This window comes from Callospermophilus lateralis, chromosome 11 (genome assembly GCF_048772815.1).
Source record: "Callospermophilus lateralis isolate mCalLat2 chromosome 11, mCalLat2.hap1, whole genome shotgun sequence".
NCBI classification, from domain to species: domain Eukaryota; kingdom Metazoa; phylum Chordata; class Mammalia; order Rodentia; family Sciuridae; genus Callospermophilus; species Callospermophilus lateralis.
Genome location: NC_135315.1, coordinates 69,581,235 through 69,593,533, shown reverse-complemented (window position 1 = coordinate 69,593,533; position 12,299 = coordinate 69,581,235). Strand labels below are relative to the sequence as shown.

At 31.1% G+C, this 12,299-nt stretch overlaps 1 protein-coding gene across 1 annotated transcript in view; it reads right to left on the bottom strand.

Annotated features, from left to right (window-relative positions):
- Positions 1–2,819: 2,819 nt before the first annotated feature.
- The window catches only part of LOC143410588 (A-kinase anchor protein 9-like), a 78,556-nt gene continuing 69,076 nt past the window's right edge, over positions 2,820–12,299 (bottom strand). Inside the window, 9 exon segments of the mRNA XM_076871435.1 lie at positions 2,820–2,825; positions 5,975–6,163; positions 6,385–6,576; positions 7,472–7,593; positions 7,725–7,788; positions 8,199–8,618; positions 8,870–8,929; positions 9,408–9,548; positions 11,223–12,293. Coding sequence (XP_076727550.1) covers positions 2,820–2,825; positions 5,975–6,163; positions 6,385–6,576; positions 7,472–7,593; positions 7,725–7,788; positions 8,199–8,618; positions 8,870–8,929; positions 9,408–9,548; positions 11,223–12,293 — 2,265 coding nt within the window.

Sequence of the window (12,299 nt, the reverse complement as noted above, 5' to 3'; positions counted from 1 at the left end):
TTGACTGTCCTATTTAAAAATGTTTTTTTACTGAGTAATGTCATAAGACTTAATTATCTTTTTCAAATAATAAATAATGTACATTTTTAAATATTGTGCTAATATAAAATCAAGAAAAATATGCTTCCAGAAAAAGTAATGGCAAGATATTTTAGAAATATTATAAGATTTAAAAAACAGTGGAACAAAAAAAAATAGATGACAATTGTTGGCATGATTGCAGCCATCTTTATTTCCCCAACTCCCACTTTAAATACAGTTTTTATTCTCAAGAATAATTGATTTTTGCCAGAAAACAAAAATGTCTTTTTATGTTCTGGCTCTTTGTATGCAAATTTAGCATACTAATAAAAGCTGAATGTTCGCTGAAGCTTTTATAGTTTAACATTTATAATTTCTCTTTTAATCTTGTCTAAATCATACATAATTGAAAGTCAATAATAAAAGAGTGTTTTGTTGTTTGATAAGTTTCAGTTATTAACAAATCTTTTTGATACTACAGAAAAGGAATTTTCAAATGATTCAGGAAATTGACAAGTTTAAGGTGATTTTTTTGGCACTATCACATATCCTCCTCAGTTAAAAAATAATAATTTCAAGTTAAATAAGTTTTACAAACTTACTGTTTATATATAAACTTATGAATTCAGTAGTAATATGATTTATCTTCATAAAATATTTCAGGTATACCTACAATTGACTTACATTATAATAGCATATTCAGAAAATCTTCTTTCAATATGTATCTTTTGGGGCTGGGGCTGTAGCTCAGTGGTACAGCACTTTCCTAGCATGGGTGAGGTGCTTGGTTGGATCCTTAGCACCATATATAAATAAAATATAGATATAAAAATGTATTTTTTGTATTACTATAACCCCAAACTGGGATAAGAAATCTAATACCTATTATTAGACTTTTTATGTTTCTTTTATGGTAACACTTTCAACTTACCTTGTTAATTATTATGCATCTTACAAACAACATTAAATTCACTTTTGAACAAGAAATTACCTAATATTTAATCCAATAATGGAGAGTAACGTCCTTTAACAGATGAATGGATAAAGATAATTGTAAGCGGGGCTGGGGATGTGGCTCAAGCGTTAGAGTGCTTGCCTGGCATGAGTGAGGCCTGGGTTCGATCCTGAGCATCACATACAAACAAAGATGTTGTGTCCATCAAGAACTAAAAAATAAATATTAAAAATTCTCTCTCTTTCTCTTTAAAAAATGTATGCACACACACACAAATGGAATATTAGTTATAACAAAAAATAACCTTATGTCAACATATAGTCTACTGTCATGTATACTTAAAAAACATTAAAAAGTATATGTCCTTTCAATATAAAAGTCTGAACAAATTCAATTTATGAATGAGAGTGAATTTGAATAAAATAATTTATAGTCAGTTTTAACTTAAATTTTTAATAAATGTTAATGATAAACGTGTAGCTGAGGGACTATCTCAGCAGTAGCCCATCATGCTAGTCACACAAAAATCTGGGTTTGATCCTAAACATCAGAATAAAAATTATAAAGGAACAAAAACATGTTTCAGGGCAGTGAAAAATGCCTCATTGGTGGAATACAAACTTTCTTGAGAGCAATTTCAAAATCCTGAAATCTTTTTAAAGTTTCCAATTTAACCAAATAACCCTATATTGAATTTTTTAAAGTAAAGAGAAATATAATTTTTTTTTTTTTTTGCTCTCACCTCCATCATTGGTACCAGGGATTGAACTCAAAGAAGCTAAATCAGTTAGCTACATCCCAAGGCCTTTTTTATTTTTTTTTAAATTTGGTGATAGGGCTCAGTGGTTGAGTTCAGTCACCGAACTAAAATCTTAGACATGTTAAGTAAAAACAGGTTACAAAATATGCATCAGGATCCTGTTTTTATGACAAAAAATATACTTATGTACATATGGACATTGAAAAGGTCTGTAGACATATTTACTTGGGTGTTAAATAGTCATTATTTTAGGATTTATGTGACTCAAGATGTGATTCTTAGGGGTAGAGGTCAATAATTTATACATATAAACATGAATCTACAGAGATACTCATTAAGACTTCAATAGCATTCTATATAAACAATATTAATAACCTCTAAAATTTTTCAATTAAGCCTTTGTCTACAGGGATATGTTTAATTTAACTTATTATACCTGTTTTCTCTGAAGAATTTTAACATGATTCAGCTTTTCAATGACAAATTTTGAGCTTGTGTCATGATTTTAAATCGGCAAAAGCACAGGTTTTTCTATCATCACTACATGAAACAGTTACTAAAGATGCATGTGTCCTCAATAGATATGATGAGAATTTAATAATGATTTCCATTTAGAGTTAAATTAAATAGACTTTTATCAAAAAGTGGGGAAAAGATCCAAGCAAGCATATCACAAAAACAATAATCCAAACAGTTGATAATCATATGAAAAAGCACTAAGTCACTTGAATAATTAAAATCAATTAAAACTACAATTATGTACTGCATGCCAAACGGATTGGCAGCAAAGGTCTAACAATACCGGAAAGTTGGCAAAGTTGTATATAACACAACTCTCATATACTGCTAGTGCATGCACAAATTGACAAAACTGCTTTTTTTAAAAAAAATATTTAGTTTTTAGTTGTAGCTGGACACAATATCTTTATTTTATTTATTTTTATGTGGTGCTGAGGATCAAACCCAGGGCCTCCAATGTGCTAGGTGAGCACTCTACCTGTGAGCCCCTAACAAAACTACTCTTTAAAATAGTTTGGGGTTCTCTAATAAATTTAAAGATATGAATTCTATGACCCAGCAATTTCACTCCTAGAAAGACATAAGTACAATTGCATCAGAAACACTTTGCAACAGTGTCCACAACAGCAATAATTCTAATAGCTAAAAAGTAGAAACAATCCAAATCTAATCAACCACAGAATGAAATATAAGTTGTTGAATATTCAAACAAGAGAATTCTATATGGTAACAAAAACGAACTATAGATAAATGCAGTAAGTTGGGATAATTCAGGAAGGTGACAGAAGCAAGACATAAAATATAAAGTTCAAAAATAGAAACACTTTAAACATATATGATTTTGGAACATATAAATTAGTAATAAAACTAAAGAAAAATCAGGATAACCTGATTTTTAGAGGGGGCCTTTAGGATGTGGGCAATGTTCTACTTCTTAACACAAACAATGTCTCCTCCACAGACATTCATATAATAATGTAATACTGGGGCTGGAGTTGTGGCTCAGCAGTAGAGTGCTCGTCTAGCATGTGCGAGGCCCTGGGTTCAATCGTCAGCGTCACATAAAAATAAATAAATTTAAAAAAGGTATTAAGTCCAACTACAACTAAAAAATAAATATTAAAAAAATTAAAAAAAATAATGTCATACTGAAGAGTTGAATTGTTCACTTTTCTGTATGTTGTTATAGTTAAATTTTTAAAAAGAGGGATTAAAAAAGAAATGGCTACTTTAATTATGGATTTTCTTTTCCTTTAGGTAGTTATCCTCTAGTATATAAAACACCTTTCTTAATGTACAGCTTTAAGAGAGTTCAACATCTCTAGCAATTAGAGAAATGCAAATCAAAATTACTCTAAGATTTCATCTCACTCCTGTCAGAATGGCAATCAATCATCAAGAATAGAGGCAACAACAAATGTTGTCGAGGATGTGGTGGAACAGGCATACTCATACATTGCTGGAGGGACTGCAAATTGGTGCAACCACTATGGAAAGCAGTATGGAGATTCCTCAGAAAACTGGGAATGGAACCACCCTTTAACCCAGCTATCCAATTCCTTGGTTTATATACCCAAAGGACTTAAAATCAGCACAGTATAGTGATGCAGCTGTATCAATGTTTATAGCAGCTCAATTCACAATAGCTTATCTATGGAACCAACCTAGGTATCAATCAACAGATGAATGGATAAAGAAAGTGTGGTATATATACTCAATGGAATATTACTCAGAGCTTTAAAGGAGAGTAAAACTATGGCATTTGCCAGAAAATGGTTGGAGTAGGAGAATATCATGGTAAGCAAAATAAGCCAATCCCATAAAACTAAAGGCCAAATGTTTTCTCTAATTTGTGAATGCTAATTCACATAAGGTGGGGGATAGTAGGGAAGAATATGATTACCTTAGATTAGGTAGAGGGAAGTGATGGGAGAAGAGGGGAGGGAATGTGGGGATAGGAAAGATAGTAGAATGAAACAGATATTATTACTGTATGTATATATGTGACTACATGACCAATATGATTCTTCAACATGTATACTCAGAAAAATGAGAAATTATATCCCATCTATGCATGATATATCAAAGTGCATAAATGCACTCTACTGTCATGTATAACCAATTAAAACAAACAAACAAACAAAAAGAGACCATAAAATTAATTTGTTTATCTTGGTCAAGGTAAGGCTACTGTATTTAAAATTAGATACAGTTGTTTAAAATCAATTTGACAATCCTCTCTAGCCACTGCAGTAATTACTATAATTAATGTTATGAAAATGAGAAATCAATACCACTGAAAGGAAATGTTTTAACTGAGTAATTATAATGTAAAGTAAAATATTTTCACCCATTTGTATAATTATATGAGTCTGTTTTGTAACATACCTAGGTTTGGTTTATCATTTTCTTGTTCTCTTTTCAAGGTCATTTTCTTGTCTTTAATTTGAGCATGTGGTACTTCAATTTCAGATAATAAGCTTCTTCTGTCTATTTTTAACTACTGATTTGATGCTGTTGTAGGTCTTTTCAGGTATTCTGTTTCTTCCAGCATGAATTCTGATAAGTGATTTTTTTAAATTTCACCTCAATTTTCTTATTTGTATAAATAAAATAATTTATAATATTTTGTTATTTTATTTGTTACATGTTTAATTATGATCTCATATTCATTTATAACATTTAAAAATCATAATGAATTCTCCAGAAAAGATTTTTTTATTAGCATTTTCAAGGAACCAATTTTTAATGATTTATCCTCTATATTGTAATGTACATTTCATTATTGTTTTTTACTTTATTATAGTTAATCCTCATTATTAATGGATCCTGTGTTTTTAGATTTGTCTACTTGATAAAAAGTTTTTGTAACCCTCAAACCAATACTTGTATTGCTTTGTCAGACATAGTTAGAGTAGTAAAAAATTAAATTTCCTCATGCACATGTTCCTGGCTAAGTTAAACAAGGGCATACTCTATCTTTGTATTTTAGCTCTCATATTGTACACAAATGTCCTGTTTAGTAACTTGTTTTTCCATATTGTGCTTTTTATTTGTGATTTAATGGTTTTAAATGGCCCACAAGTGAAGGGCTTGGTGTTCCTAATTGCAAGAAATCTGTGACATGCTTTAAGGAGAAAAGTGTGTTAGATAAGCTTCTGTATGATTGCTCTTGGCCGTGTTAAACATTAATGAATAATATACAACACAGAAGGTACCTTTTTTCTTTTTTTAATGGCACTGAGTACTGAGCCCAGGGCCAAGAGTATGCTTGGCAAGCATTCTACCACTGAGATACATTTCTTCTCCCCTCCCCATATAAGATTTCTTTAAACACAACCACACAGAAAATAAGATCATGTATTGACTGGTTGATGAAAATATTGTGATTGAGGCTTGCAGTAACATATTTCTGTATTTCCCACAGGAGCAATGACTCCTTGTAGGTTTATAAAATATAACTACTAAAAATAATGAGAAGTGACTGTATCTTATTCCTTCTCTTTTCTTTAGGTTTTACAGCTCTTTCTAAATTTCCAAGTTTGAGGACTATCTTATTAATTTTATGTTTTTCTTACTTTCTAAAATAATACTCTTAGTGGCCCCTGTTAAAAACGCTTATCTTCATACTTAAATTAAGACTCTAAAACAAATCAGCAACTGATTTTTTTATTACTATTAAAAATAGTATTCTTTAAAATAAAATTTTGTTTTGATACTTGTTCTTGTATTCACTGTTCCAAACACTTTAATAATCCAACTGCATCTTTAGTGCCTAGAGCTGTCAGTTCAACCTGAAAAGCAGCTAGCAAAACATTGTGCTCCTTTAAGAAAACATGTTGGAGAGCAAGTAGAAATTCCCCTCACCAGTCCGGGAGGCTCTCATGAGATTGAGAATTATCATTAACCTAGCAGAGTACAAATAACAAAAGTTAGGTTTCAAATAAACATGTTTTTAAAACATTCTACTATCCAAAATAGGTATTTAAAAGAATGTATGTATTTTTGAGTCTGAAAATACAGACAATAATTTATGTGAAAATTCATATAAAAAAGAATTTAATTTACAAAGTTCATTATTGTCATTAAAAGTAACAATGCTACAAAGAATATAATATTCTTTGGGTACCTCAGATTCCCTTTGCACTTGTATTTTGGTAATTAAATCCTTAAGAGATGAGATGATATTAAGATAAGATCTTCTCTCTTCTAGCCAAAATTCTGAAATCTGTTGAATAGAATGGTCTTCTCTTTCACCATATGGTGACTCAGTGAGAGAAAGCACCTGCAAGCCCTCATTATGAACAGCTCTCAGAAATCCCTAGAAACCAAAATCCAAAAGCCAAAGTTATGACAACTTCTCCAAATGCTGAAAAAATGAGAGCTACAACGAGAAATATTAAGCAATATAGAATTATGAAGCAAAATAGATTTAGAAAAGCAACCGCAGAAAAGAAACTCCAGGCACCTTTACTAAATGCCTTCTTCCTGTGGAGAGCTAAGTCAATTGCAACAGATGGTCTATGATTTCCATAGATTTCACTTCTAAGTTCCTTCAGTTTAGCTAATGTACTCTTCCTAGATTTAATGATTAGCCATTGATTCGACCAAAAGAAATACCGTGGGAAAAACTTCCATTCCTTGAGACAGCTTTAATAATTTTGGCAAACAAAATCAGCAATAATAAAAATTATTTTTTTAAATCTTCATAACATAATTATTTAATATATTGTATTTTATTATTTGTGGACTATGGAAATAAAATGAAATACAATATATTATTATTTGTGGAATATGGAAATAAAATGAAATAGATTCTCATGGATTTTTTTTTTTTCTTTTAAGTCATTTATTTTAGCCTGTTTTCATTTGAAGCATGAGGTGAGTGCTACCTTTTGCTTCTATTTGATGGGGTGGACTGTACTAGACATTGTTTGAGCAACCAGGGATGCTACTTCCAACATCGTTTTTCCTCAATATCTAGTTAACAGAGAATTGACCAAAAGATCTGGTCACTAATTCTGGAAGAAAGGAGGGAGTGGAGGGCAGCATATTTTCTCCCTCTCTCTCCCCCTTCCTTCGATCTTTCTTGCTATACAGTTTTTTTCAGAGATCGAGTATATAACTTTAAATAAACTTCTATGTTCAACATAGAAATTATACTGGGTAAGTTTACTAAAATATATTATGTTTCAGTAATATTTATCTTTCAGTACCTTTATTTTCTTTGGAAATGATTCTGTTATATTTTCACCTTCTTCTCCTCGTCCTTCTGATGCTGTGTCAAATCCCTGATTTTGTGTAAGATAAACTCCCTGACTCCAGTCTGATGCAGAATCTAAAATAAAGAAAACAATCATTTGTTGTTAAACAAACAAACAAACAAAAATAAAAAACATACCCTCTTCAAACAAAAATAACACGTTTTAATCAAATACTATAAACATTCCAGAATTTTATATAACTTACCACTGGAATATATTTCTCTAGTTTTGTAAGCATTAGAATACATTAGTTCAGGAATCAAGGATCCCTAATTAGAAAAAAGAAACAACATACATAAATATTTTTGTTTTAATAAAAACAGAACCCAACGAACTATTTTGCTGTTATAATGCTGTAAAAAGAAAAAAAAAAAAAAGGGGGAAAGAAAAAGAAAAAAACTCAATCTAAGCATACTTGAAATGAAACTATGATTTATAACAAGTCTATCATTTTTTCCTTATAGATATTACCATAGTAAGAAGAGATAGTTATTATTTAAGGAACCATAACAAGTTGCAAACTTACATAAGAACTCTATTATCTAATACAATGGGGAGACTTAAATTCTAATAGTATAAAGAAGAGATATTTCTCAAATTTCTTTTAAAATTTTTGCTTAAAAACAGATTGTTGACAACAGTGGAAACTCCCCCCACATGACAACAACAAAATAAATACTTCTTTAGGTCTCAGACACTGTATCACTGCCTTCAATGTACCACACTCCTCTGTCAGTAACTCAACAGCAACATAATGTTCCTTCTTTAAAGTTTCAGTTTCTGAAATATGTCTGGATTCCATATCCAAAATTTCAGTGGCATGAAGTTCTTGTATGTGTTCAATTCTTTCAGTAAGTTGCCTAATTATTTCAGAGACTTTTTCTGAGGAACAGCTAGTCTGTATATCAATTTGAATTCCTGCATTTTTAACAAGAATTTGTGGAGTCTGGTTGCTCATGTTGACCTTGAGTATTTGGTCCGTTTGGGATGCAGTTTTTTTACCTACTACAATAGGAAGTGGCTCTAAGCAGATGTTTCTGTTTGTTGGTACTTCAGACTTATCCTCTTTTATTAAGAAGTGGGATAATTTCTTTTTTTCCTCGACAAGTTGATTCTTTTTTTTTTGGTTGTTCAAAACATTAAAAAGCTCATGGCATATCATCTTCCATACATTTGATTCAAGTGGGTTATCAGCTCCCATTTTTACCCCAAATACAAGTTGCAGAATCACATCGGTTACACATTCACATTTTTACATAATACCATATTAATGACTGTTGTATTCTGCTACCTTTCCTATCCCCTACTATCCCCCCTCCCCTTCCCTCTCCTCTTCCCTCTCTACCCGACAAGTTGATTCTTAACTTGGCTTAAATCTCTCTGAAGAGATGCCATGTTTGTCTCTTTTACCTAAAACACAGATGAATTAAGTTGAAAATCTTGCACATCAAATGAAGAACTTACAGTGGAGAGGGAAAGAGTATAATTTCATTTATATGTTCACTTGCCTCAGAATAATAGGAAAAACACTTTGGAAACTGTAATACATATATACTTTCGCATGTATGTATGGTCACAGGTTACTACAAAATTGAAATAATTTTATTAGCCTTTACTTTTGTTTCCCAGGGGATTTAAGTTCTCTTTAACAGCAGTTTTTCGCTTCCTTTGCTAAAAGACTAGAGATTAAAAGCATTCTTCTAATATAAAGATTCCTAGCAAAACAAGCAAGGAGATGGTGAATAGATTTATAACAATGAATTTTTCAAAAAAGACTTGTAAATTTAGTTTTTAAGTTATGGCTCCGGACTTGTTTCTATAGGACAATTTGAAAGGGAATTAAGATGGGTAGAAATGAATGAATTAGGAGTTATGTTACTTGTCTTACCAAAAGCTCTTTTTGAAGTTTTTCTGTCGTTTCTTTGAAAGTGGCAAGTTCTTCTTTGGTAGCCACTAACTGGATTCTAAGAGCCTCAAGTTCTTCAAAAAATCCACTTTCTCCACTGGCATTTATTAACTCAGTAGTTGTCTGGATACAGTAGAAAACATAAGAAATACATCATTTAAAAAAAAAGAGCAAAATTCAAAGCATTTACACATTCTAATGAAGCTTTTCCAAGACTGACTGCCTAGGGGTTTTAGTGATAAATGCTCTTTCAACAAACAGTGAAACATTTTAAGAACCATCATTTTGTATTCTTAAGGAAATAAAAAAGATTTTCTAGGAATGAAAGACAAATCATGCCATTAATATATATAACATTTATAAATTATTGATAAAAATATTCTTTGTGCCACTCAAAAGTTTCATATTTATATTACTTTCCTCAAAAGATATGAGCTCAAAGATAATTATTATAAGTTATACCTAGAAAGTTATATTAATATTTTAATAATTATTACCTACAGTAATATGCAATTCCAATGAGCTAGGAAGAAAAAGTATAGTGAATGAAATTATTATCCTTTGCCAATATAAATTAAGTAGACATAAAATCCCAATGTATCAATCTTCTGGGGCAGATAAGACTGAACTTCTGGTACTTGAAATTGTAAGTTTATTAAGTGAGGGAACTTGTCATGTCTGTCATACACTAAGAAATAACTGCAATTTCTGATCTTTATGTAAGTAGACTTAGGTCAGTTACAAATTTTCCCTAAGAAGAATAAAATATATTATGAGGCATAAAATTTGCCAAGCTAATAACTTGTTACTCATATGTTAATTCAATATGAATATATTTTGATATTTTTATAATTGTATCTCACCTACATAACTTTCACAGATTTTATGCCAAAATTGTTTTTGCAAAAGTGTGGTATGACCATTTTATAAAGCTCTTCCCCAACCAAAAAAAAAATTGTGCTGGTATTAATTTAAAATCATCTATTAATAAACTATCTTTGGTGCAAGATTAGAATGTATAGAATACTTATGAATATACATTACTGTGGTGTTGATAATTATAGGGTGCACTATGGTACTTAAAAGAGATGATGACATAACATACTTAGTAGAGGTACATTAAGGGGGAAAATATCCACAGAAATTTTGGAGGACATTTGCTAAATTTAATGTTTCCATATTTATTTGAACTGTTCTAATTAATGACAACCCTGATTGAATAAAGATGTTTGAAGATCACAAAACATAATTAGGGCCCATTATTCTAATGATAATAAAATGACCCTATAGTGTTAAATTTAATCTGGTCTCTATACCTTGAGTTTCTGTGTAAGAAACTGCAATATAACTTGGTAGGGAAACAAATGAACAGAGTATAATTAACTACTAAGTCTCAGCCAATGATAATAGGCAACTATGTTTCAGCCAATCATAGGCAATCAACCAATCAAATCACATCCAAACAAGGTCTAGCCATGACCAATCAAGCAATTTCTGAATTTTATTTGTGAGTTCTGCCTCTAAATCCACCCACTGTTGCACAGTGAAGCTGTTCGAATCTCTTCTGTTTCTGAGTGTTGCACAATGCATGTAGCACTTTTTGCTCAAACAAACTCTTTAGTTTGTCTAAAGTTCTTTAAGAACAGTATGATTTTTAAAATAAAATCCCATTATGTATAAATTGGTAGGTGTCAGCAGAACTGTTTGACTTAGTAAATTACCAATCAGCTTAATAAGCAAAGGGAAAAAAAGAGTTTCTTAGGGTATTTATGTGAAAAATTCAAATATAAAGCTAACCTTGAGAACAAAATCTCCATGAGGGCTTCTTTTCCTTTCTTTTCCTTCTAGTTTTTTCTTACTGTCCTCCAATAACTTCTGCAGTTCTATCAGCTTCTTTTCTTTTTCCAAAGCATTTTTCTCTGCAGTTTCTACTTGTTCTTTTTCTGAAATCAAAGTAGTATGCATTTCAATCACTTGTCTTTCTAAGTCTGATATTCTCAAGGTTAATGCAGACATATCTGACTCCATCTTGTTTTCTGTTATTTGATTTAAATTCTGCATATTTTCCTTTTCAAGTTCTGATGAAGCTATTCCTTTATCTTGATAGAATTTCACATATTCCTGAACTGCCTCAAGTTGGACTTGACTTACAAGAGCAGCAGCTACTTTCTCCTCAAGTACTTTCTGTAGGTTTACGATCTTCTTCTGAAGCATTTCTGTTTCAGATTGGCCTTGTTCTTTTATGTCTTCTATTTGTTTATAACACTGGATAAGTTCTAAGTCCTTTGTGCTAACAGAGCTCTCAAGCTGTAGCAGTTTTGTTTCCAAATTTCTGGAAACTTCAGTGCTTTCTTCAAAAGATCTGAGATACATCTTGTTCTCAGGGGGTTTAAGAACATCTTCAATATGGATTACTTCCAATTCGGGTTGGTCTTTGCTGAGATCATCTATAGTCATGCTAACACTTTCATCTGGTATACTTTGGATTTTTTCCTTATGGTCATGTTCTCTCTTCAAGTTGACTAATTCTTGTGTTAGCTGATCCATTTTAAAATTGGTTTCTTTAAGTACATTTTTTGTGAAGGCCATTTCTTCATTAGTGATTTCTACTTGCTGTTCCAAAGCCAGCTTTTCAGCTATAACCTTTTCCAACTGATGTTTCAAGCTGTCCTCTTGTTCTGAGGGGGAATTGGTATCCAACAACATATTCTGTTTAATATATGACAATTCCTCCTGAAGTTTTTCAATAACTTCATTGAGCTTGTCTGTTTCTTCTTCTCTATTTTTCTTCAAACGTTCTGGATGACTCTTTAGACATTCTATTTGGGCTTCAAGATCCCTTATCAGTTCATTTTTTTCTTCAAAATCCTATTA